Source organism: Corvus cornix, chromosome 4 (assembly GCF_000738735.6).
Source record: "Corvus cornix cornix isolate S_Up_H32 chromosome 4, ASM73873v5, whole genome shotgun sequence".
Classification (NCBI taxonomy): domain Eukaryota; kingdom Metazoa; phylum Chordata; class Aves; order Passeriformes; family Corvidae; genus Corvus; species Corvus cornix.
Window position 1 is genome coordinate 47,132,220 of NC_046334.1, and position 24,008 is coordinate 47,156,227.

Below are 24,008 nucleotides of genomic sequence, written 5' to 3' on the forward strand. Positions count from 1 at the left end.
ATGTTTACTTGTACTTCTCTCTCTTCATCTAGAGTTTACATTGCCTTGTACAGAAGATGTGCCCACCTGTGGTGATAGTTGTGACAAAGTTCTGGAGTGTGGCATCCATAAATGTTCACAGCGCTGTCATCGGGGTCCCTGTGAAATATGCAGACAGGTTAGTCTTCCTGAAGCATGTTCACATTTTGTTTGGGCTCTTAAACTATATGCCTGGAACAGTGCAAGTCACCTGAGGAAAATGAAATAATATCTATCACAAAATCTGTGACTTTGTTTATTAAAAACAACATGTTCTTTCATTATTCCCCTCCCACCCCAACACAGTTCTGAATAAGTAGTTGAGCATTGTGTTGAGTTGAGGCTGTACCTGGATGAGTGTATTGCTTTGGCTTGGTTTTGTTTTGTTTTTTAAAACTTTTATGTCCTAAAAGACACTTAATTTTTTCTCCATCTTTTCTAGCTTCCTTCTGGCTTTGTCTTTCTATGATATTCCTTCATTAGTGAAATTGAAGGTGGTGTGACATAACATTATTTTCTTCTTTGTAAGAAAATTAAGTTTTACTGTACTCTAGATATCTCTGGAGCTCCTGTGGTCTGGCCTACAAAGCCATTGCTCTGTCAGGTCTCAGTTGTCTCTTCCTGAACCAGCTTTGGCTACGAAGTCTAGGTGATAGTAGTTATCACATGACAGCCATGATGAAGGGCAGATAAACCTGCTCATCTACTTCTTAAATTATCTGTATACGCTATGGGTGCAGGAGAGGTACTTTTTTGTATGAATTTGTTTTGCAATTATGCTTGTCATCTTGCACGACACACTTGGCATTGTGTATACAATGTAATGTTACTTTCCCTTGAACTTTCCTTTACAGATAGTAGTAGAATGTTTTATTTTCTTTTTTTTCTCTTGTATTAAAAATACCCTGCCTTTTTTTCCCTGTCTTGCTGCCCAGGAGGTTGAAAAACAGTGTCGCTGTGGAAAGCACACCAAGCGCATGCCGTGTCATAAGCCATATCTGTGTGAAACAAAGTGTACTAAAATCCGTGATTGTCAAAAGCACCAGTGTCGGAGGAAGGTAAGTGCCCAGATACAATCTTTCTCAAATGCATTTTTTAGCTCACTTCTTAAAAAGTCTAGATAACTTAACATCAATTTGTTGCTCCACCTCATGTTATTGTATAGAAAGAGGAGCTTATTTCCATGCCACTGAAACTTAATTTTCAGTGTACCAGAATTCTCTGAAAAGGATGACATCAGGTAAAACTCACTGGCCTTATAAACAGGGAGGGGATTTTGACAACTTTCCAGTTCCAGAAGGCAGTTTTGCTTTCCAATTCTTGAGTAGTCACTGATGCTTTATGCATTCTGCAGTAGTTAAATCAATTTATTTCCCTACTTTGTAGGAAGAGCTGGGAATCACTTATAACTTGGCAGCCCAGCATTCCATACCACCTTCAAATACACACCAGTGCAAGCAGCAGTGGTCTGACAGTTGGGAATTGGAGTTTTGTTTCCCTTCTTCTTTGAAGTCAAAAGGAATGATTGATACTCAGAAGTATCTTTTGAGTTTATTCGTTCAAGAGACCCTGAAAGTTGCCTGCTATTTGTGAATTAATACATTGTGAAAGTTGGACTACTTACCACAAATAGGCATGAAAAGATACAGTTTTACTCTTAGGTTTTTTTGAATATTATTGTTATAGTGAATTTACTTTGTGTGAAAAGATTACAAAACAAGTAAATGCAATGTTGGCAGCTCTGTGATAAAAAATCCAGATTTCTTGTTGGAAGGAGGGTGCCTTTCAAGTTAATAGAAAAGATGATGTTCTCTCCTGACATGGCATCCACCGATGTGATGGTTTTGTGGAATGTTCTCATTCTTTCACATTACTGATTTATATAAGAATAAAAAATAGATAACTGGTCTTGAAGTTAACTGACCTTTACTACAAAGGTAAAAATGTATTAAAAAAAAAAGGTTAGTAACATTTTTCTGCCAGGGACAATATAGCATAAAAATGGAAAAAATTGCAGAGTAGTGAGGTAAACTGTCAGATGTCCTATCTTCTGAAATTATTTTGGATTAAAATATTATAATAATTTGAACTTTTAAATGTTCTTATGCTTTTTTGAAGCCCTCTGCCTTTTTAGTGTTTTGAATGATGCATTCGAATGTGTGTTCTCTTGTTATTTTCTAATACAATTTTTTTTTTTTAAACCACTTTACAGGTGGCCTTTTTTCTGGAATGAGTTTGAGGAAATTTCACTAAAGTGCACTGACATTTTTTAAAATAAGTATTGAAAAAATGAGATAGTGCAAGAGGGAAAGTATATACCAGAAATTTCTGTTTCCAGTTATTAGACTTTTTGTTATTTTTAATAGTGCTGTTCTGGAAACTGTCCACCTTGTGATCAAGTCTGTGGGCGGACTCTCGGCTGCAGAAATCACAAATGTCCTTCAGGCTGCCACAGAGGTAAGAACAGGTGAAGAATCCTTGTAGTGATGGAATGTTGTTTACTTTTGCCAAATTTCATGCTTGCAGGACTCTGTGTGGTGCTTAATAAATTCTCTCCATTGTTGCATGTGGGCTTTTTGTGGGGGCAGTGTGTTTGAAAGTGCTGGTTAGAACTTAAGGACTTACATAGTGGCAACCTGTGTTTTTACCTGGTGATTTTGCTTAATATTGTTCCTCTGAAAATGCTCTTGTCTCCAGCTGTGTAATTCAAAAGCCATGGCTTTTGAGTAATTTTTCCCAATAATTCTGTTCACGGAATATGCATTACAAAGTCCAAATACATACAGAAATGACTGCTGCTGATTGAGTCTGAATGGTTTTAAAAAATCCTAGAATGCAACATGTGGTGGTACAAGCAGGCTTAAAAAAAAAAAAAAAAAAGGATGGAATTTGAATGTATATTGGTATCCTACCAGTAAAAGAAAATAAGAACTTGTTACTGACTATAAGAAGGATAACAAAAAAGTTTGCTTCTGAATCCAGTGACCTTGGTTAAAAGGATACTGGAAACACACAAAATTACCTGGCAGATTGCTTTGATATTTGCTTGGTTGGGGGTTAAATTGGAATGACTGAAAAACTGTCTGCCCTCTCAGCAATTTTCCCCACAGAAGCTGCTGCCCTGCTGAAACAGCAGCCAAGTAGCCTCTGTAATTTCCCTTAGTATTCTGAAGTATAAGTTGCAACAGCTCATGAAATAATTTTCAACTTGTTCAGCCAGTCTTGCTTCTGAGGCAGTGACTCTTAGGAGGAGAGGACAGGTAAATGTGGTAGTTGTACCTGTTAACTTGCTATTAAATCTGTCACCACAAACTAGTGGTTTGATTTTTCTCTGTACACTGTGTCCCTTTTTTTCTTTTCCTTTCCTTTCTTCTCCATCCCCTGTACCTCTCTAAGATCTTGTAAATACGTAATTTTTTGTGTACTGTCAGAAGAAGACTGATAACATTGTTTTTCCACATTAGTTTGGTTGATAACTAAATCATTGAATAAAATTCTGATTGGAAAACTAAAGAGCTAATGCTGCATTATAGGATAAACTTTTATGTTGAATGATTGTTTTTATTTGATGTTGCTTGCATTTTACAGCCTGGCTCAAAGTGACAAAGATTTCTAATAATTTCTAATATGAAAACAATAAAGCAATGTCTATAAGAAAACAAAAGTGATCTTTGAGAATGTAAATATCAAATATATACACTTTGAAGAGTAATTTATCAAAAGAGTATAATTGTCTATTTACTAACTAAAGCTGCATATAATGAAGGTAATGACTGATGATACCAGATGATAAATTTATTTTCTTTTCTAAATTCTCTGTGCTTTAACAAAATAGTCTAGTACAGTTTGTATCTTCATAAATATATGAAAATATTACTAATAAAGGCAATTATTTTTATGTCGAAATATTTATATTAATGTGTTTCTCCCTAAATACCAATATTTTAATAGCTACTGAAAGTTATGATTAATTATTTTATCTTTAGTATGTAACTAGGTCAGGGTAGTTTTCCAATAAGCTGCCAGATTGCAGTGACCACTGATGTTAAAGGAAATAGATGCCTCCTAGAAAATAACTTCCTTTAAAAGGACCCCATCTCAGAATGGACCCCATCTCAAAAGGACTTAATCTCAGAATTATTAGAAGTTGCTGATAATAAGCACTTGGCCTTTAGCAGGAGTCTGTGAAAACAGGTAGCTTAGGTTCTTGGTTGTCTACTTTTCTTAGATATTTATCATGCTTGCTGAAATTTGCAATGTGTTGCCAGGGAATAGAAGTGTTTTGCTTCTTACTGTGGTACATTTATAACACTTGATTTGAGAACAGTGTGCTCTCACCTTATCTTCAAGCACTCTGAATCTCTGATCTCTGCCTTTCTGTATTTTTGAGAATGTAGTCAGTTGTCTTTGTTAATGGGATATTTAAAAGAATTCTACACATATTAGCCACTCTGGGCAGTATAGCTTTAGACCTTCAATTTCTTTTGCAAAAGGAGCTGGACAAGCTTGAGAAGTGGGCCCTTGGGAATCTCATGAGGCTTAACAAGCCCAGGTGCAAGTTGCTGCACCGGAGTTGGGGCAACCCCTGGTATCAACACAGTCTGGGGGATGAACAGATCCAAAGCAGCCCTGCCAAGAGGGACATGGGGATGCCAGTGAGTGAGAGGCTGGACAGGACCCAGCCATGTGCACTCACAGCCCAGAAAGCCAAACGTGTCCTGGGCTGCATCCAGAGCACCGTGGGCAGCAGGGCCAGGGAGGGGATTCTGCCCCTCTGCTCTGCTCTGGTGAGACCCCACCTGGAACCCTGCATCCACCTCTGGGGTCCCAGCACGGGAAGGACATGGACCTGCTGGAGCAAGTCCAGAGGAGGACACCAAGATGATGAGAGGGAAGGAGCAGCTCTCTTGTGAGGAAAAGGTGAGAGAATTGGATTTGTTCAACCCCAGGAGAAGACTCCAGGGTGACCTAATTGCAGCCTTGCAGTCCTTAAAGCAGCCTACAAGAAAGATGGAGGAGGACTTTTTACAAGGGCATGTAGTGACAGGACAAGGGGGCATGGCTTTAAATGAAGAGAGAGTAGGTTTAGATTAGATATTAGGAAGAGATTTTTCCTATGAGGGTGGTGAGGCACTGGAACAGGTTGCCCAGAGAAATTTTGGATGCCCCATCCCTGGCAGTGTTCGAGGCTGGGTTGGATGGGGCTTTGAGCAGTATGGTCTAGTGACAGGTGTTCCTGTCCATGGCAGGGGGGTTGGATCTAGACCATTTTTAAAGTCCCTTCAAACCCAAACAATTCTATGTTTCTGTGTGTGCTGATCATTATACTGTTATTCAATTTACTTTGCAATTTAAAGACTGTAGTGCTTCCATCCTTTTGTCTTCAGCAGCCTTTTGCTGGTGAGACATCTGCTTCTTGAAATGCTGCTTTTCATATTCCACTAACAAGTCAGAATTGCTTTAAAATTTCTGTTGTCAATACATTTTTCAGTTGTTCTCTTTAAAATTTCAGAATGCAACATGATTAGTAAGCTAAAATCCCATGTCTAAATTTGCTTTTTTTAGAAGATTCATATTCTTGCTGTTAATTACTCAATAATAAAACTTAGCAGTTGATGTAGAAATGGTGTGGGAGAGTTATAAATTAAAACATAGATCTTTTACAGATACATTTTTAAAATTATATCAGATTAGTAACATTAGTAACTTTATAGAGGTGGAGGATGTTTTCAAGGAAACATTCGTTATACATAGGCTGAACATTAATATCATACAAAATCTGCAGAACTTTATTGTACCAGTTTTTCAGTGTCCCTTTTTGAATTTAGATGAAAGATGACATTTCTTCATATGTAAGACTGAATACAAATGGAAAATACCTAAGTGTTGTGTGATCCAAATTAAATTGTGAGAGGGGGGTGATTTCTGACTTGCTTGCCATATTGTTAATATGTTTATTTTTAGGTAGTTGTAATCCATGTCCAGAGACTGTAGATGTGAAATGCAATTGTGGAAAAACTGTCATAAAAGTGCCCTGTGGCAGAGAGCGTACCATCAGACCTCCCAAGTGCAAGCAGCTGTGCAGGTCAGTATAGAAAGTGTGTGCATTTCCTCTTCTTAAGTGGAGCTTAAAGTGTCCTTAAAGAAAGCAGTAAAATATACCTTGAAAGGCAAAAATTGTTCCTTATCTGATTACAGCTATTACTTCTCAGTCTTCTGTATCCTTGACTATGCAGATGGAGATTAGCAATAATCCTTCCTATCAGATACCTCTCTGCCACCGAGGTTTCATGAGCAGGTTGCCTGCTTCATGGGGGAGGTTCTGTCTCACCAAGCTTTTCCAGCTCTGTAGTCCAGCTCATTTCTTCAAGTCATCTCTGGTATGTTTCAAAGTACCTCAGAGAGGCAGTTTATCTAGAAAACTTTGCTAGCAAAAGGAAAAAGAATATTTTCTGCTGGGTTGTAGCAAGATAACATAGTGCAAGAGTAGAATTAGGATGGAAACAGCCGTTTGAATATGTAAACCAAACTTTGATTTTTAATTTTATTTAGAATTCCTCTTTAATTTTATTGTAATGTTAACCACCTGCTGAAGGTGAGAAGTAAACTAATTTTAGTAAATTAATTTTAGGAAAACACCAACAACTTGTTCATTTCAATTCTTTACATGTTGAACATACTTGCCCAGTGACTGTAACTTCATATTTCTTGCTGTCATATTGATTCATTCTTGGATTTTTCTTCAGTCGGCCACCTACCTGTCACCACTCTACCCAGGAGAAACACTATTGTCACTTTGGGCGGTGTCCTCCTTGTCGTCAGCCCTGCCAGAAAACCTTAACGTGTGGTCATTTGTGCCCTGTTTCCTGCCATGATGAAGCACTTGTGAAGCAAACTGGCTTAGTGAGTAAACAGTGAAAAATGGTGTATTATTTGTGTTCAGAACAATGAGCATCAGTTTGACCTGAATCTTAGTTTTGAGGCTTTTGGAGTTCAGAGTAAACACCTAATCAAGCACAGAGCTATGTGTACCACTCAGCATGATGCTAAGTGGTTCTAGCTCCTTTGTTGCAATCTAAGTAATTTTGTAATATATAATTGAATTGCTCAAAAAATTACAAGATTTTTGTTGGAGTATTAAATGTATTTGTTGGAGTATTAATGTATTAAAAACATTAAATTTCAGCTGTAAGCAATTGCTTTTAACATAAGAACAAAAAAAAAAAATTTAAGTCTGATTTTATGAAACCATCAAATTTTGCACAAGCTAGAATCCAGAAATTGTTTGGCATTTTTTAACATGACACGTATTATGCACTGCATGATGGTAATGGAACTAGCTTAAATAATTGAAATCTTTTTACCTTTATTAACTGGTTAGAATTGTTTTACTGTTCTTTTTCATTTGGCTTGGTGCTTAATTTTTAGCACTAGGAGCCACAGGACTTAATTTTCCTATCCCTAACCAGGCTAAGGATGAAACTGTAATTTTTTGTCTGTAAGGGGTGTGGAGATTTCCATTAGTAAAAAGCTAGTTACTAGAAAGTACATTTGTTAGAACTGGAAACTCTTTACATGATATGCTTATTTATGGCCAAGCAGATAGTTCTATTTGTGTTTTGTATTCAACTAGCGTCTTTTGCTCTCAGCATCAGTCTGCAGGGCCTTGGGAACAGCCATCTGAGCCAGCCTTCATTCAGACTGCGCTACCGTGCCCTCCCTGTGAGGTTCCTATACCAGTGTAAGTATTAAAATTAAAAAAAAAAAAATTAAAAAAGATGTTTTATATGGAGATTTTTTTCTTTTTATATTGTCATAGAGATGGACATGAAATTAACCATATTTGCAGCTGAAAAGGAAATGCCTATGTGAACACCAATCTCATAAAACTAGGAGCACTGTAATAGACATTTTCGTAGTGTCTACTCACTGTATGAAAGGATTGATTGTGTTAGTAAAGATCAGTTCTTTCTGATAAGTGTTGTGTGTAATGCTACTTTAAAAGACAAGTATGAAAATTGTGAAGTTTGATAGTCATCAGTGACATGACTTTTTCTGTGTATTTTCTATCTTGTTTGGTTTATGGGATCATAATATTCTGCATAATGAGTTGCTATTTTGTTTCTCAGTTCTTTGGTTATTATATGCTAGTGAATGACAGGGGGGCGCTTTTATCCCATATGCTTCTTTCCTTTCTGTTTTTGACTTGTCCCGAAGGTTCTCCTTGAGTTGAGCTGAATCAACTCTTTCTATGGTGATGCTGAGGATATAAGGGAAGACATGATGATGACTTTTTTTTGCCTTTTTTCAATTTGATGAAACCTCTGTTTACATTATGAAATGAGGACCCATAATTCAATATTTATATGAAAAATAAAGTGCTGGTGGTTTTGGTCTGTTTTTGTGTTGTGTTCTCTTACTATTTTTAACTCTGCATACTTCACAGGTGTTTGTGTCTTCTTGGTTTTTAAACATCCCTCCTTTGTTTTATGAAGTGAGAACTAGATGGAGGAAGATATTAAAAATATATATTTAACTGTCTATGTAGATAGGTTTAGAACTTAATATAGGATTGTGCTATAATAGGTTTTACTTTTGTTCAAATGTATGACCACTCAGTACTTCTGATACTTGGACTCAAAGCCAGACTCACAAAAGGTGAAAAAGCCAGATTGTTATGAGCAATCTGGTTTCAGTGTTTGGGTAGAAGCCAGCTGTAGAAGCTGTCTCACGTAGATATTCAGCAGAGGTCATTGTTTAACATTGTGCATTATGTAAGGTATATCTCCTCGTTCCTCTGAATTTCAACATCAGAATCAGCTTTGTTAGTCTGAAGACTGCTCCCCAGAGGAGGTAAGTCATCTAAGTGAGAAGGAAACCATACAGAAAAAGTTGTACTTAATTTTGTAACTGGAGGAAGAATTGTTTCATTTCATAGTGCTTTGGGCAAATTAAGGTTCTGTTAGCATTAGGTCACATTAATTCTGGAATATCCCAACTCTCTTGATCAATCTTTGCAATTTTAATGTTAATTTCCTTTTTTTTAATAATATGAGATAAGGTTCCTGAATTAACAAAATAATAAAAAACCATGTGTCGCTACAAAGCAAATGACCTGACAATTTCTTTGATCATTGCTAGAACAACGGTATTTGCACAAATATGTTGATGGAGAATAGTTTAAATAATACTCTTTTGTATGGATGGATGTTCATGGAGATTCCATCCTTCATTGGTGAGGTTTTGCAGTCCTTTCTGATTTTGTTCCTAATAATTTGGTATCTTTGAGCATAAGCGTGGTATCTTTGAGAGATTTGTTGTGGAATATATTTAGTATCTATTTCTGTAAGTAGTTAAAAGGAAGATTTCTATTTGCTCTGCTAGTTACGCAGAACAATTAAGGCTGGAAGTTACCTTGAAGTCAGGTCATCTAGTGCAGCCTCCTGCTTAAAGCAGATCAACAGTGAATTCAGGGTGTTTTTCTCTAGCTTTGTCCAGATGGACCTTAAAGCCCCTCGAGTACATCAATTCTACTCAAAACCTTCCTTGTTTAAGAGTAGGATTGTTGTCTCTTGCATCCTTGCTGTGAACCTCAGGAAGGAGCCTGGCTTCATCACTTTGGAAACTTCCCTTAGTTGCCACTATTATATCCCTGGCCTGTGGCCTTCCGTATTGCTGGGATTTAGTCAGTCACTAGATGCAGGACTTTGTCTCCTGCATTTCATGAAAATCCTCCCAGGCTGTACCTTCAGCCTGTTTAGATGCTGAATGGTACCCCTGCATTTGAATGTGTTGATTGTACTGTCCATTAGCATTATCTGCAAAATTGGTGCATTTTGTCTCTTCCAAGTTACCAGGGAAAAAATAGTTAAACATGATAGGTCCCGAGCTGAAGAATTCCATATGTAACTGCTGTCCAAGCAGTATACAAAAACGAGCTACTAATATTTGAGCCCAGTGATCCTACTAGTTTTTTATGCATCGTAGTTCATCTGACACCCTTACAGCTCAACTTGAATGCAAGTTTCCCATGGGGAATTCCTCATCTACAGATCTAGTTACATGGCAGAAGACAATCTGGCTGCTTGAGCAGTTTACCCTTGCAGTGGAACAGAAGTGTGCTACACTGGACTGCAGAGGTTCTAGAAGCTAAATTAGCTGGATATAGGAAGATTGTTGTGGATTTAGGGTAGTTGAGCTGTGCGAAGAACAGGCTCCTGTGTTGCATTTGCTGGTTCTTACACTAGGTGGCTGATTGCTCTTGTTAGTAGCCTGCTGTCCTAAACATCGTCTGCAGCTCTTGTTATTTTGTGTCAGAGAAGTTATCAGGGATAATTTTTATTTTTTTTAATACTCTTCTGGAAATTTTTAGGAACTGATTTACACATATTTTATCTTGAATGTTCATGATTTCATTACTCTCCCTTAAAAGATTTTATTAGAGAGATGAAGGGGATGACAGATACGAAATGAGAGGTAAAAAGAAACAGATACTTTTCAAAATAACTTCAGCAAAAGATTGATTTCAGTGTTTGGATGAGTCACCATTTAATACCTTCACAATTTTGATCCAATTACAGGTTTTCTTACCTAGGAAAACAGTAAACCATTCTAAAAGGGAGAAAACTAAACGTAAGAGTAGACTAGATCTCTGAAATAATTGAAAAATATGTTGTAATGTATTAGCAGAGACAAAGAAGATGATATTTGGAACCAAAGCAGGTTACTTTCTAAAAAGTAACTGATTTCATATATAACTACAAATCATTTGCACATGAAACAAATTTTGAGATTTTTGTTATAAAACACAGCAATCCAAACAACTGTTGAAAAGGAGGAGGTGTTGAGCTGCATAGATGGGTGATTTTCTCTTAGTTTGCACTTCAAAAAAATAGGTTGCACTAATTTTTATGTGAAAAGCACTGTCACTCTTTTAAGTCCCCTAAACAAATATTTATTTTCTAAATCTCTGATTTTTTTTCTTTAACAGGGAGTGTCTTGGACAGCATGAGGTGAGTCATGGAAACTGCTTTATGAAGGGAAATATGGCAAATACCTTATTTTGTCAGGCTGCAAAACAAAAGGCATTAAAAAGAAATAGTAGATTGTTTTAATTCTTATTTTAAAATCAGTGAAGTACCTTAACATAAGAGCTTCCATATCAGAAGGTATTTTAGTTCCTTTATGAGCAATGTATAACTATTTGACTTCGTGGAATTCATGGACAGAAGTTTAAACTCATTTATGTAGCTATTTGTGTTTTCTTGCAGTTGTTTAAATTGTGTTTAAATGTTTTTTGGCGGTCTTATTAAATATTTATGCTTTTTTCCCCCCCTCATTCTGTAGTTAATATTCTCTCTCTGTCACACGCTCCTGAGTTCTATGAACTGAGGTGTATATTTTAAAAGGATCAGGAACATAATGTCATACAGGAAAATTCTCATGTGACTTGGATCTAAGCACACATGGATGAAATCAGACAGTACAGTGGAAACTTCTTTTGTGTTAGTTACTAACTTGTCTTTTTGGTGTGTAGCCTTCTCTAGTTGTAGATGAAGTCACTGTCTATTTTGGCTTACATGAGAAGAGAATCTAATTAATGCGCAATAGCTTTCATCATTATTCACAATAATTTCTAGAAGTTGTGAAATTTACGGTCAAATATTTTTTTCTTGATTTCAAAAGATGATTGCTAAACTAATTTTGAAAAAGCTATCGCTATTATGGCTTTGTCTACTAATATGTCTGGTATAAATTCACTGTCAAAGCCTGACTAACAATATTGTAAAAAAAACTAGGATCATTTTAAGCAAGTAAAAAATTTTGGAAAACACTAAATACAAAAATATGAAAGGTATTTTTTTTCTTTGACCTTTATTAGTAATCTCTTGTTGTGTTGTTGTAACGGTGGCTTGATTATGTTGTGGCAACATCTTCAAAAGTTGTTATCAACGTTTATGTAGCCACAGTCTGTTTGGGCAGCACGTTCATTAACCCATCCGGGTTGTGAATGCAGCTTTTCCATAGAGCTACTTTGCAGCTTGACAGTTGCTGAAGAAAAATGTGCCCTGAAAGCAGATGAAAAGAACAACCATACATGCCTGTTTGTTGTTGAAACAGATGGGCTTTGTTTTGTCTTTCCTCAGTAAAACTTACATGCGCATTAGCCAATTTTTTATTGAGTCAGTGACATGGTTTTTGATGGGACATACCAAATCTCACCCAAATTTCATGAACTTATGTATAAACAATATACAAGCTGTGGTCTACAGACCCAGTCTATAACTTGGTCTAGACAATACAGAAGGATTTGGTTCTGTTCAGATGTACATGATTGTGAAATTTGTCCTTCCGCATAGCAGGACAGTATCAGTACTCTATTACTAGAGAAAATAGTAACAATTACTACATATTTATTACTACTTGTTTCAGAATAATTAAAAAAACCTTCACTTTCTGTAGCATACTGGTCTTAGAAAAATCATTCAGTGGCTTTGGGTCATGTCTTCTTCATGGATTTGCATTGAAAATAAGGACAAATGCCTGGGAGTCTATAGCTGACTTAAATTATTTAAATTTTTGATGCTACTCTAGATGAAATGTTACTTCTCTCAGCCAGCAGAGGCCGGTGCTGCCTTCCTGCTTAAGTGCAGCGGTTCCTGGAGTGAAATTGTCTCCTGACCTTTGATATTTTGATGGAAGTCAAGGAAAAAAATGATTCATTAATGTGTATGGGAAGTGTATTTTTTTTGCAGTGGATTTTGTGTTCATTGTGCATTTTTGTGTTGTCCTGAAATCTCTGGAAATAAAAAAAAAAATAACGTAATGTCTGTTCAGTGTTTTACAGCCACATTGATTCTTAACAAATAATCTCAGCTCAAGTTAATTTACTTTTGTTAACAAGAGAAAACATATGAATTTGTGAATGCTTCCCTCCAGTAGAATTTTCCCTGAGGGAATTTTCACTGGGAAATGGGAACTGTTCACAAGTGACAAAAGTAGCAGTTTTCTTAAGCAAAGTTTTGCTGTGAGTAGGTCCTTATTGCTGTACTATGTTGCTGTTACTGCTTATGTTGGACTGTTGTTATACCTCCTATAATGGAAAAGATATAAAAAAGAAAGAAACTAGGAACGAAGCAAGTTATTAAAGTCATCTTGTATTTTATCAGGATGCCTGCTGACAATGTGTAGAGTAGAGACATTAGGACTTTTATGACAAGCAAATCAACTGTCTAATTTCTTAATATTTGGACAGTAATTTCAATTTGTGGAGATATTGGAGTTGGTTGTTTGTGGGGGGGGTTGTGTGTGGGTTTGTTGTTCCTTTTTTTATTTCACTTTGGTATTTAGTTTAGGAAATATTTTTAAGGGATTGGTTTAGTTTGAGCTCTTACATGTTGGCATTTAGAACAAGCAATTTATCACTTGAAACAACAGACTTAAAACTGCTTTTCAGATCATGTAATTGTATAAAATCTGTGCTTAGTGGAAGGATGATTCTACATGATGTTTAAGCTAACAGAAGATTTCTTTTAGCTGAGGTCTGCAGCCTTTTCTTAAATAATTTTACATATATTTAGAAAAATAAATAACTCATCATTCTTCCATTTGTAGGTTCTTAAAAGTAGCTCTCAGTTTTGTTTCAGGTTGTGTGTCAGAAAAATCACCTATCAACAGTTGGTGCCATCCCAAAAAAAGAAATCTTGATGTTCTTCCTTTTTTTTAACTGTTATATACATTGAAATTTCATAGCAGCAGTACACATAGGCTCTTTTAAAATCAAGTTATTCTAAATCTCTTTTTATGGGAAACATTAATTAAAGCTGATAGAAGGTAAATGAGGACAAAGAAGGAAATCTTTACTGACTATGATACCAATTTATCGGCTGTATATAATTTTCTTGTAGTTGCTTCATTTCATTAAATGTTCTAGAGGAAGGAAAATGCTCTGGTTTTGCTTCCTTGAGGAGTATTGTAAATATCCAGTAATATCAGGCTTTCTGTTCCTGGGCATATCATTGAACTCTCTTTCTTCTTGGGTGGTTTGTTCTTTGTTTTTTTTTTCTTTCTTTTGGGAGGAATTTAATGCTATGTTTTATTATTGTGAGTGGTTTTTAGTTCTGGTTCGTTCATAGGAGGAAGACCATTACTCTGCCTCTAGATAAAATTTTATCTAAAGCTTGATGGGATTCATCTTTATGGCTAAACACCATATAAAATTTGCTAAAATTTCCTTGCCCTGCCAATTTTTGTTTTCTGATTGATGTATCTGTTAATCGCTTTTATGCATTTGGGAGATTTCCTGGAAAGCTTCTGAAAGTTGTCAGGTATTTTTTCCCTTTCCCTCCTTTCCTTGTCCTGTGGAAGACCTGTAGTCTGAAAATGATACCTTCTTATTTTCTTTTTTTTTTCCCATTCAGCTTTCATAAAATACTTAGAGTTCTTATCTGCCTTCTTCCTTCTTCAGCTCATCAGCCTCCTGGACTTTGTGGCTACTTTGATGTTTGTCTGTAGCAAGAGTTCTAGCTGCATTTAGCCATTTCAGAAATGCATTCCAACTGTAGGAAGCAAAACTTTATTTTGTCCTTTGGATTTGCTACTTAGATCCACAACAGAGAAACAGAGAAAAAAAAAGTAATGTAGGTTTAAATTAATTGAAATCTTTCAATTTTTGGCTACAGTATTAGTTGATTCCAGAAGACTGTTGTATCTTATTGAGCTCAAGCTGAAGCTATGCTGGATGCAGCCAGAGGGCTGGCATGTTTCCTCCAGTCAGCCATCTGAAAGCTGCCATTGTTGCCTGACTGACTTGTGTGCTTCACTGCCCCTGCCTTGTTTTACAATGCCTCTCATCTGTGTTCTTGAGGGATGCTACTTCTGCCTAAGTGCTTGGCTCTAACTGGAGCTGGTGATTGTGTCCTTATCTGGTGGAAGACAACTCCTGATAAAAAAAAGTCTCATCAGGATTACGGAACAGTGCAGCCCTAGAGCTAATTACTACCATTGCCCTGATCTGCTGTCACTACCTGAGCCACAGCAGAACCAGTAGTCATAAAAAACTGAGTGGCAATGGGTGAGCATGAAAAGGTAGAGAAGTGGGTGGATTGTAATGTTTAATACATATTTTCTTTCATTCTTTTACCTTTCAACGTCCTTTGACTACTTAGATTGATACTGAAAGGATTTTGTGCTCTGAGGAGGGAGATGGAGGAGGATGCGAAGGGGTAGGATATTGGGCACATTAAAAGCTTTGGTAATTGGTATGTGCATTCTGGGTATAGTACTATTCTCTGCTTCAGACCTTCTTTTTATTAGGCCTGCTGCTTGCTGGCTTTTCTTCCTTTGGTCACCAGAAACACCCATCAGAGATAGAGTAGGATGTTTGCAAGGGGCAGTAGGAACCAGGAGTTCAGACAATGTGGTTGTTGCATCAGTGCTTTAGCCAGCATTGGCTTCAGCTCTGACACAGGGATGTGAAAGTGGTTGGATGCAGTAGATTCAAGATTTTCTCCTGTGTATGCCGTGCTTGATGTTCAGCCTGCCATGCAGACTTCTGTTCAGCCTTGGTGAGTCAGGATGATAAGAGGAGTTCAGAAGCCTTGTGAATGAATTGAATTTTGCAGTGATGTGATGTGAAGTTGTATTTTTTGGGTGAAGCCCAGAGAAGTTTATATAGGCAGGTGGATTTAAACTGTACTTTGTGTGATTGAGGGAGATCAACATGGACAGTGCTGAAGGGAGACTGTCCCTCACTGCCCTGTGGGGCCATCTCTCTTCTCTCTTTTCAGTTCCAGTGTTTACCTGTTTGTATGGCCAAGTCACTGGCAAAAGACAAACTTTTTTCTATTGATTAATTTTCTTCCATTTTGATTATTTGAATCATCTTGCTGTAAAGAGAGGTGTGTAGGACTTGTTCAGAGTGGTAGAAGTGTGCAGTGAGGACTGTACAGTTTGAAGAGAGAAAAGGAAGGAGTACCCTGCAAGCTGTTCAGGCAACTACGGTTGCAACATAAAATCACACCCTTACTCTAGTCAAAGTGAGTTATGTCACATTAGCCTCTTGTGTAATAACATCACAAATAGTTTGTTTTTCTCTGGGAAGTGATCATGAAATAAAAAAAAAATCAAATATTTTGACAGCACCACAGAAAACTAATTTTTTTCATATGAGTATTACATAATGGTTGGAAAATGCTAAAAGTGAGTTTCCTCTAATCCTTTTGTGGAAGGGACTTGTACTATTCAACTTCAGGCAAGTAACCTAGTTAGGAGTTTACACTGGTTTTGGTACCAATGAAGAGTAACAGCTTCTGAGTAGATGCTCTGAAGAGTACTATGGAGTTCTGTTAACTGGAGTGTTGACCTCAAATTAGAAAGTAAAAATGTATCATAAGACATAAAATCTTACTCCTGTTATGGAGCCATTTCTACTTCTCCTTACTTGTCCTGGGAGTTATATTTGATGTAGTCAGTATATGCTTTTTAGAATTTCTGGCTTGCAGGTTGTTGTCTGTTTTTCAAACTGTAAAGTATTTTGAGTTTATGATGACCATAACACAATTAGCTTTGTGAAAGCAATCTGTAACTGTCTTCTGCAGTAATGGTAAAGCACCTTAGGAACCTGTAATGGAAGGCATGAGTGTAATTCAGAAAGATTGAACAAACGACACTAAAAGATTTGAGCATATAATAGCCTTTCAAAAAAAAGGGAAACGATGCTGCAAAAGTTAGCTTGTTTAAGGAAGTGTGCTTTTTTTCCTTTTATTGGTGTAAAACAAATTTGTGTGGTTACATTGTTCACGGACAGGAACCCAAATGATACTTAAAAAAAAATCAAATAGAATTTCACTGATGTTTTTTCTTTTACAAAGGTACTGGAGAACCAGAACTTCTCTAATAATTCTTTGTCTGTGTGTGTGTGTGTGTGTGTGTAAATATATATATATATATATATAGATATATATCACACACTACATATGTGCAGTGTCTATGTATATAACCCATCTGCATATCTATACTTATTTATTTTTAACTTTCAGGTTAGTCCGTTACCATGTCACTCTGCACATCCCTACTCATGTAAGAGATTTTGTGGGCGACTTCTTGATTGTCAGAATCATACCTGTATGAAAGAATGTCATCATGTTACTAAATTGAACAGTAGTGCAGATGGAAAGAAGGTAGGGTAATTTCCTTTTTGCTTTTGTTTTTATGTATTTTATATGGGTATGTTTTGTCTTCAGTTTTACTTGGAAAATAAAGAATTTGCAGCTGGAAGATACAGATCTATTCCAGATCTCACTGGGAGACTTGCATGTGTGCTGTTCCCATTGATGCTGTGACAGTTAGCTAATCTATAGTCCTTAGACTCTAAATCTGAGACAATATTACATTTTTTGCAAATTCTGTAACTTTTTGGTTTGTGTTGACATTACTTCGATTTCATCAGAACCTTATTTAACAAGTCTCTTATAAAGTTACTTTTTTGTAACTGTCAAGATCAAGGGGAACTACTGATAATCCCTGTATACAAATGCACTTGCAATCTGCTGGGGAAACTATTTACTTAGGAGAGCTTGAATGGGTTGAGGAGGCTGGGAGACCTTTAGGAGAGCACTGGAAAGGTTGCCGAATTGCTGGAGACTTTTCAAAGTACTGGGATGATGTATTCATGTTTATCAGTGTGTACTAGAAACTGTCATTTATGCAGTTAAGAAGTTGTAGGTGTTAACTGCTGAAGATAACATGAAACAAAAGTATAAAGCTTAAAATTGTTCGTTATGAGCAGCCGATGCCACATGTACATGTTTTGGGGTTTGAGAGTCATGATTTGGAGGAAACCAGCTTCTCAAGTTTTTTTTAAGCATTATTTTAGAAAAAGTTGCAACATGGGCAGTCTGGGCATTTAAAAAACACCGAATCATTCAGTTGGGTACAAAGCAGAAATGTTGTATTTTAACTAGCTGTTATATTTAACTTAAATGGCATAATATCCCTGTGAATTCCTGTCCTGGAAGTGGTGGTGTTGTCATCTAATAACTCTGTATTGTAGCTGCCACATTAATCTATTTATGATTGTGGAAATTTTGTCTGAGGAGTATGGGCTGTTAGTGCAACTGGTGGAACGGTAACTTGCAGGAATAGAGTGGCTTCAGTAAATAGTGAGAGTGACAGTTGAGCATCCCCAGTTATGACTAAGAGGCTGCCTGCCTGCTGCTTCAGTTAAGCCAATTAAAATGTGAATGAGTCAGGACTATTCCTAGCTCCATTTTGAATGAGACAATACATTCTCAGAAAAATGGGAGTCTATGTACCTGCAAAGTATGGGTAAATCTCATTTCTCAATTTTCTTCAATTCTTACCAACTCAAGTTGGTGTTGACCTTTAGCGGTTTTGTTCCGTTGTTTTGGTAGACTAAATGTAGTCAGGGCTGATTAAATTTCTAGCTTATATGTCTGAGTAGTGATTTTTATGTCTGGAATTTCAGTTTGTTCTGTGTGTTGTGTTAGAAAAATGTTGCAGAAAAGGCCAGCTGCTTGCTTTTACCTAAGGTTACATGTTATATGACAGATTTCTAAATGGTTTTAGTTGCTGTTGTTTTTCTTAGATTTGAATTTTTGTGAGTTAAGTTTTGTAAACAATCATTGTACAAAGGTTTCTTTTTAAACTTCAGCAAAAATTGTTCAGCTATAGAAGCAGAAGGAAAGGGGACTGGGGAAAAACTATTAAAAACTTAAAATTCTTATGCTCCAATTTTGAACAGCGTAATGTGAAACATTGGCGTGAATAGTTCTATTGGGGAAGCTTTGTGTAGCTTCATTCTTGGATAAATTGGCTTTACTTTGGCTGACTTCTTGGAAACTGAACATTTGAATGTGATAGTGGGCCTTAAATATTATGCTGTGTAGGTTCAGTTGATAAATCATGTCAATCTACCTGGATGTATTTGATTGCAGACTGGGGTTCTGGAAGTGTGAAGAATAGGAGTAGAAATGAAGCTTTATTTACTGTGCTGAGATGTTCATCACTTTGTGCCGATGGTCATATCAGCTGGAATGAGAGGGACATCACAGCTCTGATAGACTTGTGTAGCCTGTGGAGTAGAAGCAGCACCTTAGGCAGCTCCTAGGATATACCCAAGTTAATAATCCTTTTTGAAAGAGTATACAGAATATTACATGTGTATGGAAATGGAATGACTTAAAGTTTGCTTCTTAAAATCAAGCAAACCAATCTTTCCACCCCTGTATTGGAGAGTAGTAAGTACTCAATGACTCAAGCATTACAGTAACACGGTGAGTGGGATAAGTTAGTTTTGAATATAAAATAACTTCTTTTTCTAACAATTTTCCTTGGAGAATTAACAGGGGTTTTGGTCATTTTCCAAAGCACTAATATTAAGGAGGTTCTTTTATGCCCAGGATGGAAAATAGAATTCTCTTTGACTGACCAACACTGGCATTTCTGGTTTTCTCTTAAAAAACGTATTTAATAATTACTCTTGCTTGGGAAATACCTTACTGAATAGCTTGATTCCCATAGTAAAAACTATGTTTGGGAAAAACCCTAACTCTTTCATGTATATAAAAGGTCATTAGTGACGCCTCACAAAACAAATATTTGGCACTTTCTTTAGTACTTTGTTTTTATTTTGTTAGGCAGGTCCAGAATGTTCACAGTGTGAAGAGGAGTGCACCAAGCCCCGGCCAGCTGGTTGTCCTCACCGATGCGTTTTGCCCTGTCATCCTGGGGATTGCCCATCATGTCTCCAGATGCTTAAAATAAAGTGTCACTGCAAACTATCAATGCTGTATATCGAATGCTTGTACGTATCAGAACACAGCCCAGCTTTTCATTTGAATGCTGTTAACTGGAAATAATTTGAAATGTCTGGGGATGGGAGCTGCTCTTATGGCAATTTATAAAATTTCTCTTGATTATAATTTCTAAGATAATGTTTTTTCTATTTAAATTTGCAAGTATTTTATTTGGTATTACTGCTAAAATTGCTAAAAATGCATGGGGTCTTATGACCAGAAATTGTTTTTATAATACAGATAATTCTTTGAATTATGCAAATATATAGTCATCTATATAACATTTATTCTGTATGTGCTTCTTTCAGAGTATGTGAAGAAGAAATTTATACAAGTATTAGAATTAATGTAGTTAGTGTAAAAGGTCTTTGTCCTGCAGTTCATGCCCTTCAATTTCTAGCTGTTTTAATTGAAAAACTGCTTAGTAACTGTTTCTACACCTTTTTAATCGTTTGCGTGTGTGTGGATAGAGGGTAAGCTAGACTTTACAAAATGTGAGATGGAACTTGGGGATTGTTCTGAAAATATTCATCATATGCAAGTATGTTTTTCTTTGTTGATTTCCTTTGAAGTACCTCAAGTCCTCCAAGTTTATGTGGGTTTGTCTGTGCAATAGGGCTGTTTGTATTAGTCACTCAGGATGTGGACAAATGAGTCCACTCTTCTTTGTAGTGAAGTATACTGAAAATACACGCCTAACTGTATTGACTTTTGTTGTTTTTAAATTGGAATTTTTTTAACACAAATACATCTTTCCTTTTACAGAAAACTAACATGTGCTGATTTAAAAGAAAAGGAGCTTCTTATTTCCTGTAAAAATCAGTGTCCAAAAGAGGTAAGCCATATTAACAAAAGAAATGCTTGAGTTGATGGCTCTGTGGAATTCTCTGAGTATAGGCCAAGCAAACTAGAGAAGCTTAGTCTAAATGAATATGTTAAATGATAGATGTGAAGGTAGTTAGTGACCCATACTTGAAGGACATGTATTAATGTATTGCTGTCAACCAGGAGAGTTTTATTAAAGGAACAGAGGTTTGTCTCAAAGGCACTAATGGCTTGAATGTTTAAGCAGGTGAGGTTGAATGTGGAAGAGTATGTCCTCTCACATGGTTTAAAAACTGGTCATCAGTTTATGTCTCAGAAAGAGTTGTTTGATTAGGAAAAATGCTGGGAATTGTGCTTGCTATTCTCATGCAGGTTTAGAATCTCTAACTGCAACAATTTAGGGGATAAGGGGTTTTATACTTAATAAATGAGATGAGCTAATAATGCCCTGGTGTGTTAGTGAAATATATGTTAAGTAGTGTAAAATAGAAGACAAGCCAGTTAGTCTCTCTGCTGTATCTGGGTACATCTAAAGGGTTGCTGTGAAGAAGAGAAGGATAATATCTTTACAACATGATGCTTAGACTATGAGCCAATAGCATCAGTAAAGAAGATTCCTGTTGAATACTGCATTTGAGTAATAGTTTGTAGAACAGGGCAGGAACTGGTTGGAGAAGCTACCAAATTTTCATCAGCAGCAGCTTGGACGTGTTTCAAGATTTCTCTTACAGCAGTGTTACCCACAACTACACGTGTGGCATGGGCCGAAGGACTTTGTCCTTGTCCCTCCCAATGCTGTGGCTGTGTGCTGCTTGTGTGCTTTCAGAAATCCTTGCATTACTTACTATTTTGTTTGTTCCTTAGTTGTCATTAACTATGCTGAGAGGGTCATTAACTGTCATTAACTCCATTTCTGGATGGTTAGAAAATGTGGGAAGTGGAAAAGCAGGAATTTCATTATCATCCAGTGTCAAAAACTTCAAATATGAATCCTTGTCTATATTAGAAAACTTTTTTTTTGATTTTGAGTAAATACAAAAATTTACTTACTGCTGCTTTCCCAACAGTGTCTGTTCCTCTGCTTTTCAGACAAGATTGTGTTAACCCCAACAGGAAGACTGTACTCTGTACATACTTGTGTCTTCTGCTTTTTGCCCTTGTAGATGCCTATTGATTAATTTTTTTTTCTGTAAATGAACATGCCTGTCAGAATTTTCTCATCTGGATGTCTGAAAGCTCTCTTCCTGGTGGGAGAACACTTTGGGATATTGTTTAATTGTCCATTTACCTCTTAATTTTGTCCTTTCATGTCCCTCTCTGTTACTTTGGTTTTATTTGCTCCAAGACTTCCTTCTCTGTATTTTCAAGAGTGCTTTAATCCCTTATCATGAACTGTATGTTCTGTACTTCAGCTTCTCTTCAAATAATTTTTTTCCCCACAGCTCATCTTTGACTTTGATTAATGTAACTGTTACGATTTTTCTGAACATATTCCCCAGACTTAGTCTGGGATTTAAAATCCACCTAGCAGTGGTCCCAAACTCTAGCTTATAGTTCAGAATTGCCCTATTCCACAGATGATGTCTTTTTTACTTAATTTGATGGGATGTGAGGTAAAGAATGTGACAACAGAATTTACATTAGTTTTATAAAGCTTTAACTTAGTTCTAAAACTCTTACTCCTATAAATGGTTAGGAAGATAAGGTTTTTTGCAGCATCTGCTATCCAGAGAATTAGTATAATTGATGTAAAAATGCATATTCTTCCTTTCCTGTGATGCTAGCTCTAGCTCTTACTGTCGTTCATGAAATACAGAAGTTATTAGTACCTTCTTGCTTCAGGTAGTTAATATCTTTGTGTTACAGTTCCTCCTACTTTTCTTCAGATCCTTCTTTGGTAACTGTATGTGTAAGGTATGGGGTTTTTACCATTTTTTTGTCCAAAAAATCTGTTCCCATTTCTCTGAATACTGAACAGTTCTAGGGATGCTTTGTCTGTTTCTGTTTTATAAACAAAATATATTTCTGCAGCTTTGAGAAAATTAGCTAGCGATATCATTATACAAATTATACTGATAGCTCTCTTTTAAGGGATTTATTGATAAACACAGTTTGAAGGAACAGCCTTAACAGACACCACCCTGCCACTCCCACCACCACCTCTCCCCAGCAAACATAGGCCAAGCCCATTTTCTTGTTTGTAAGTTTGTCGTGAAACAAGAGCTTACAAACAACTTGGCCAGAGATAAGATGGATAAGACTACTTAATTTAGAGCATTTGAAGATTGCAAATCTAAAATGTCTGCCCAAAACTAATTTGGAAGTGGTTTTGTATGTAATTCTGGAAGCCTCAAGTAAATTTCAAATTAGTGTTTTATGAGAATTTTCTTATTCAATGTCAGAAGCTGACCGAGTCATTCACAGAGCTCAATGACGTTGACGATTGCTATAAATCAGTGTGCACTACCACTCCTAGCTTACCATAGTGCAACTTAGGTTCAATAGAATGCAGTATTTTACTGCAGTTGTTGTTTTGAGATGTTTTTGGTTAATGGAAATTGCAGTAGACAGTATGCTACCATATTTCTTTTACAGTTGCCATGGTACATTTGGGGATAAAGAAAACTAGTTATATTGTCTGGGCCTTTGGGAAAATACTACAGAAACTTGAAAAACTTGAGGAGGTTCATGCTTTTCTTTTGGCTATGGCAGTATAAAACTAAAAATGTGACTTCCAGCATTACATAGCACAGCTCATATTTCCTTTCTGCTTTAGGGAGAAGCAGTTTCTTTAATCCTGCCACAGCTGTTATATATGAGATATTTTAATTAAAAAGTTAATTCTCTTGTTTGGTAATAATAACAAGAGATCCTGTTGAAGGAAATTTAACTTCTTTTTTTTTTTCTTAATCAGGGTGATTAAATTCTTAGGATCATGCTTGCAGATGTTTTGAAACAATTCTGATGTAGAATATTGAAGTCTGTCAGTTTTCATTGTTTATGTTTTCCTGTCAGTGTTCGTGAATCTGTATTTAACACTTTATTCCATGTAGTTAGTATTTTTTAACAAAACAGCCATACTTTGTAGTTTTACTGTGCACTCTGCTTTTGTTTTGATGTGAAATATGGGACCCCATTATGATAAATTTAGTTTAACATGATAGTGCAGTAGGACAATGTAATTTTTCCCCCTGAGCTCGGCACTGGTGAGGACACACCCAGAATCCTGTGTTCAGTTCTGGGCTCCTCACTACGAGAAAGACACTGAGGTGCTGGAGAGTGTCCAGAGAAGGATTGCTGATGAAGGGTCTGGAGCACAAGTCCTGTGAGGAGTGGCTGAGGGAGCTG

General features: G+C 36.5%; 1 protein-coding gene across 1 annotated transcript in view; it reads left to right on the forward strand.

The window, feature by feature from the left end:
* NFXL1 (nuclear transcription factor, X-box binding like 1) overlaps positions 1–24,008 on the forward strand; it is a 54,120-nt gene that overhangs the window by 7,731 nt on the left and 22,381 nt on the right. Inside the window, exons 9-18 of the mRNA XM_039551289.1 lie at positions 33–157; positions 954–1,076; positions 2,385–2,475; positions 5,983–6,103; positions 6,765–6,921; positions 7,668–7,759; positions 11,009–11,030; positions 17,058–17,198; positions 19,677–19,843; positions 20,601–20,670. Of these exons, the coding sequence (XP_039407223.1) occupies positions 33–157; positions 954–1,076; positions 2,385–2,475; positions 5,983–6,103; positions 6,765–6,921; positions 7,668–7,759; positions 11,009–11,030; positions 17,058–17,198; positions 19,677–19,843; positions 20,601–20,670 (1,109 nt within the window). The remainder of the gene's footprint in view (positions 1–32; positions 158–953; positions 1,077–2,384; positions 2,476–5,982; positions 6,104–6,764; positions 6,922–7,667; positions 7,760–11,008; positions 11,031–17,057; positions 17,199–19,676; positions 19,844–20,600; positions 20,671–24,008) is intronic.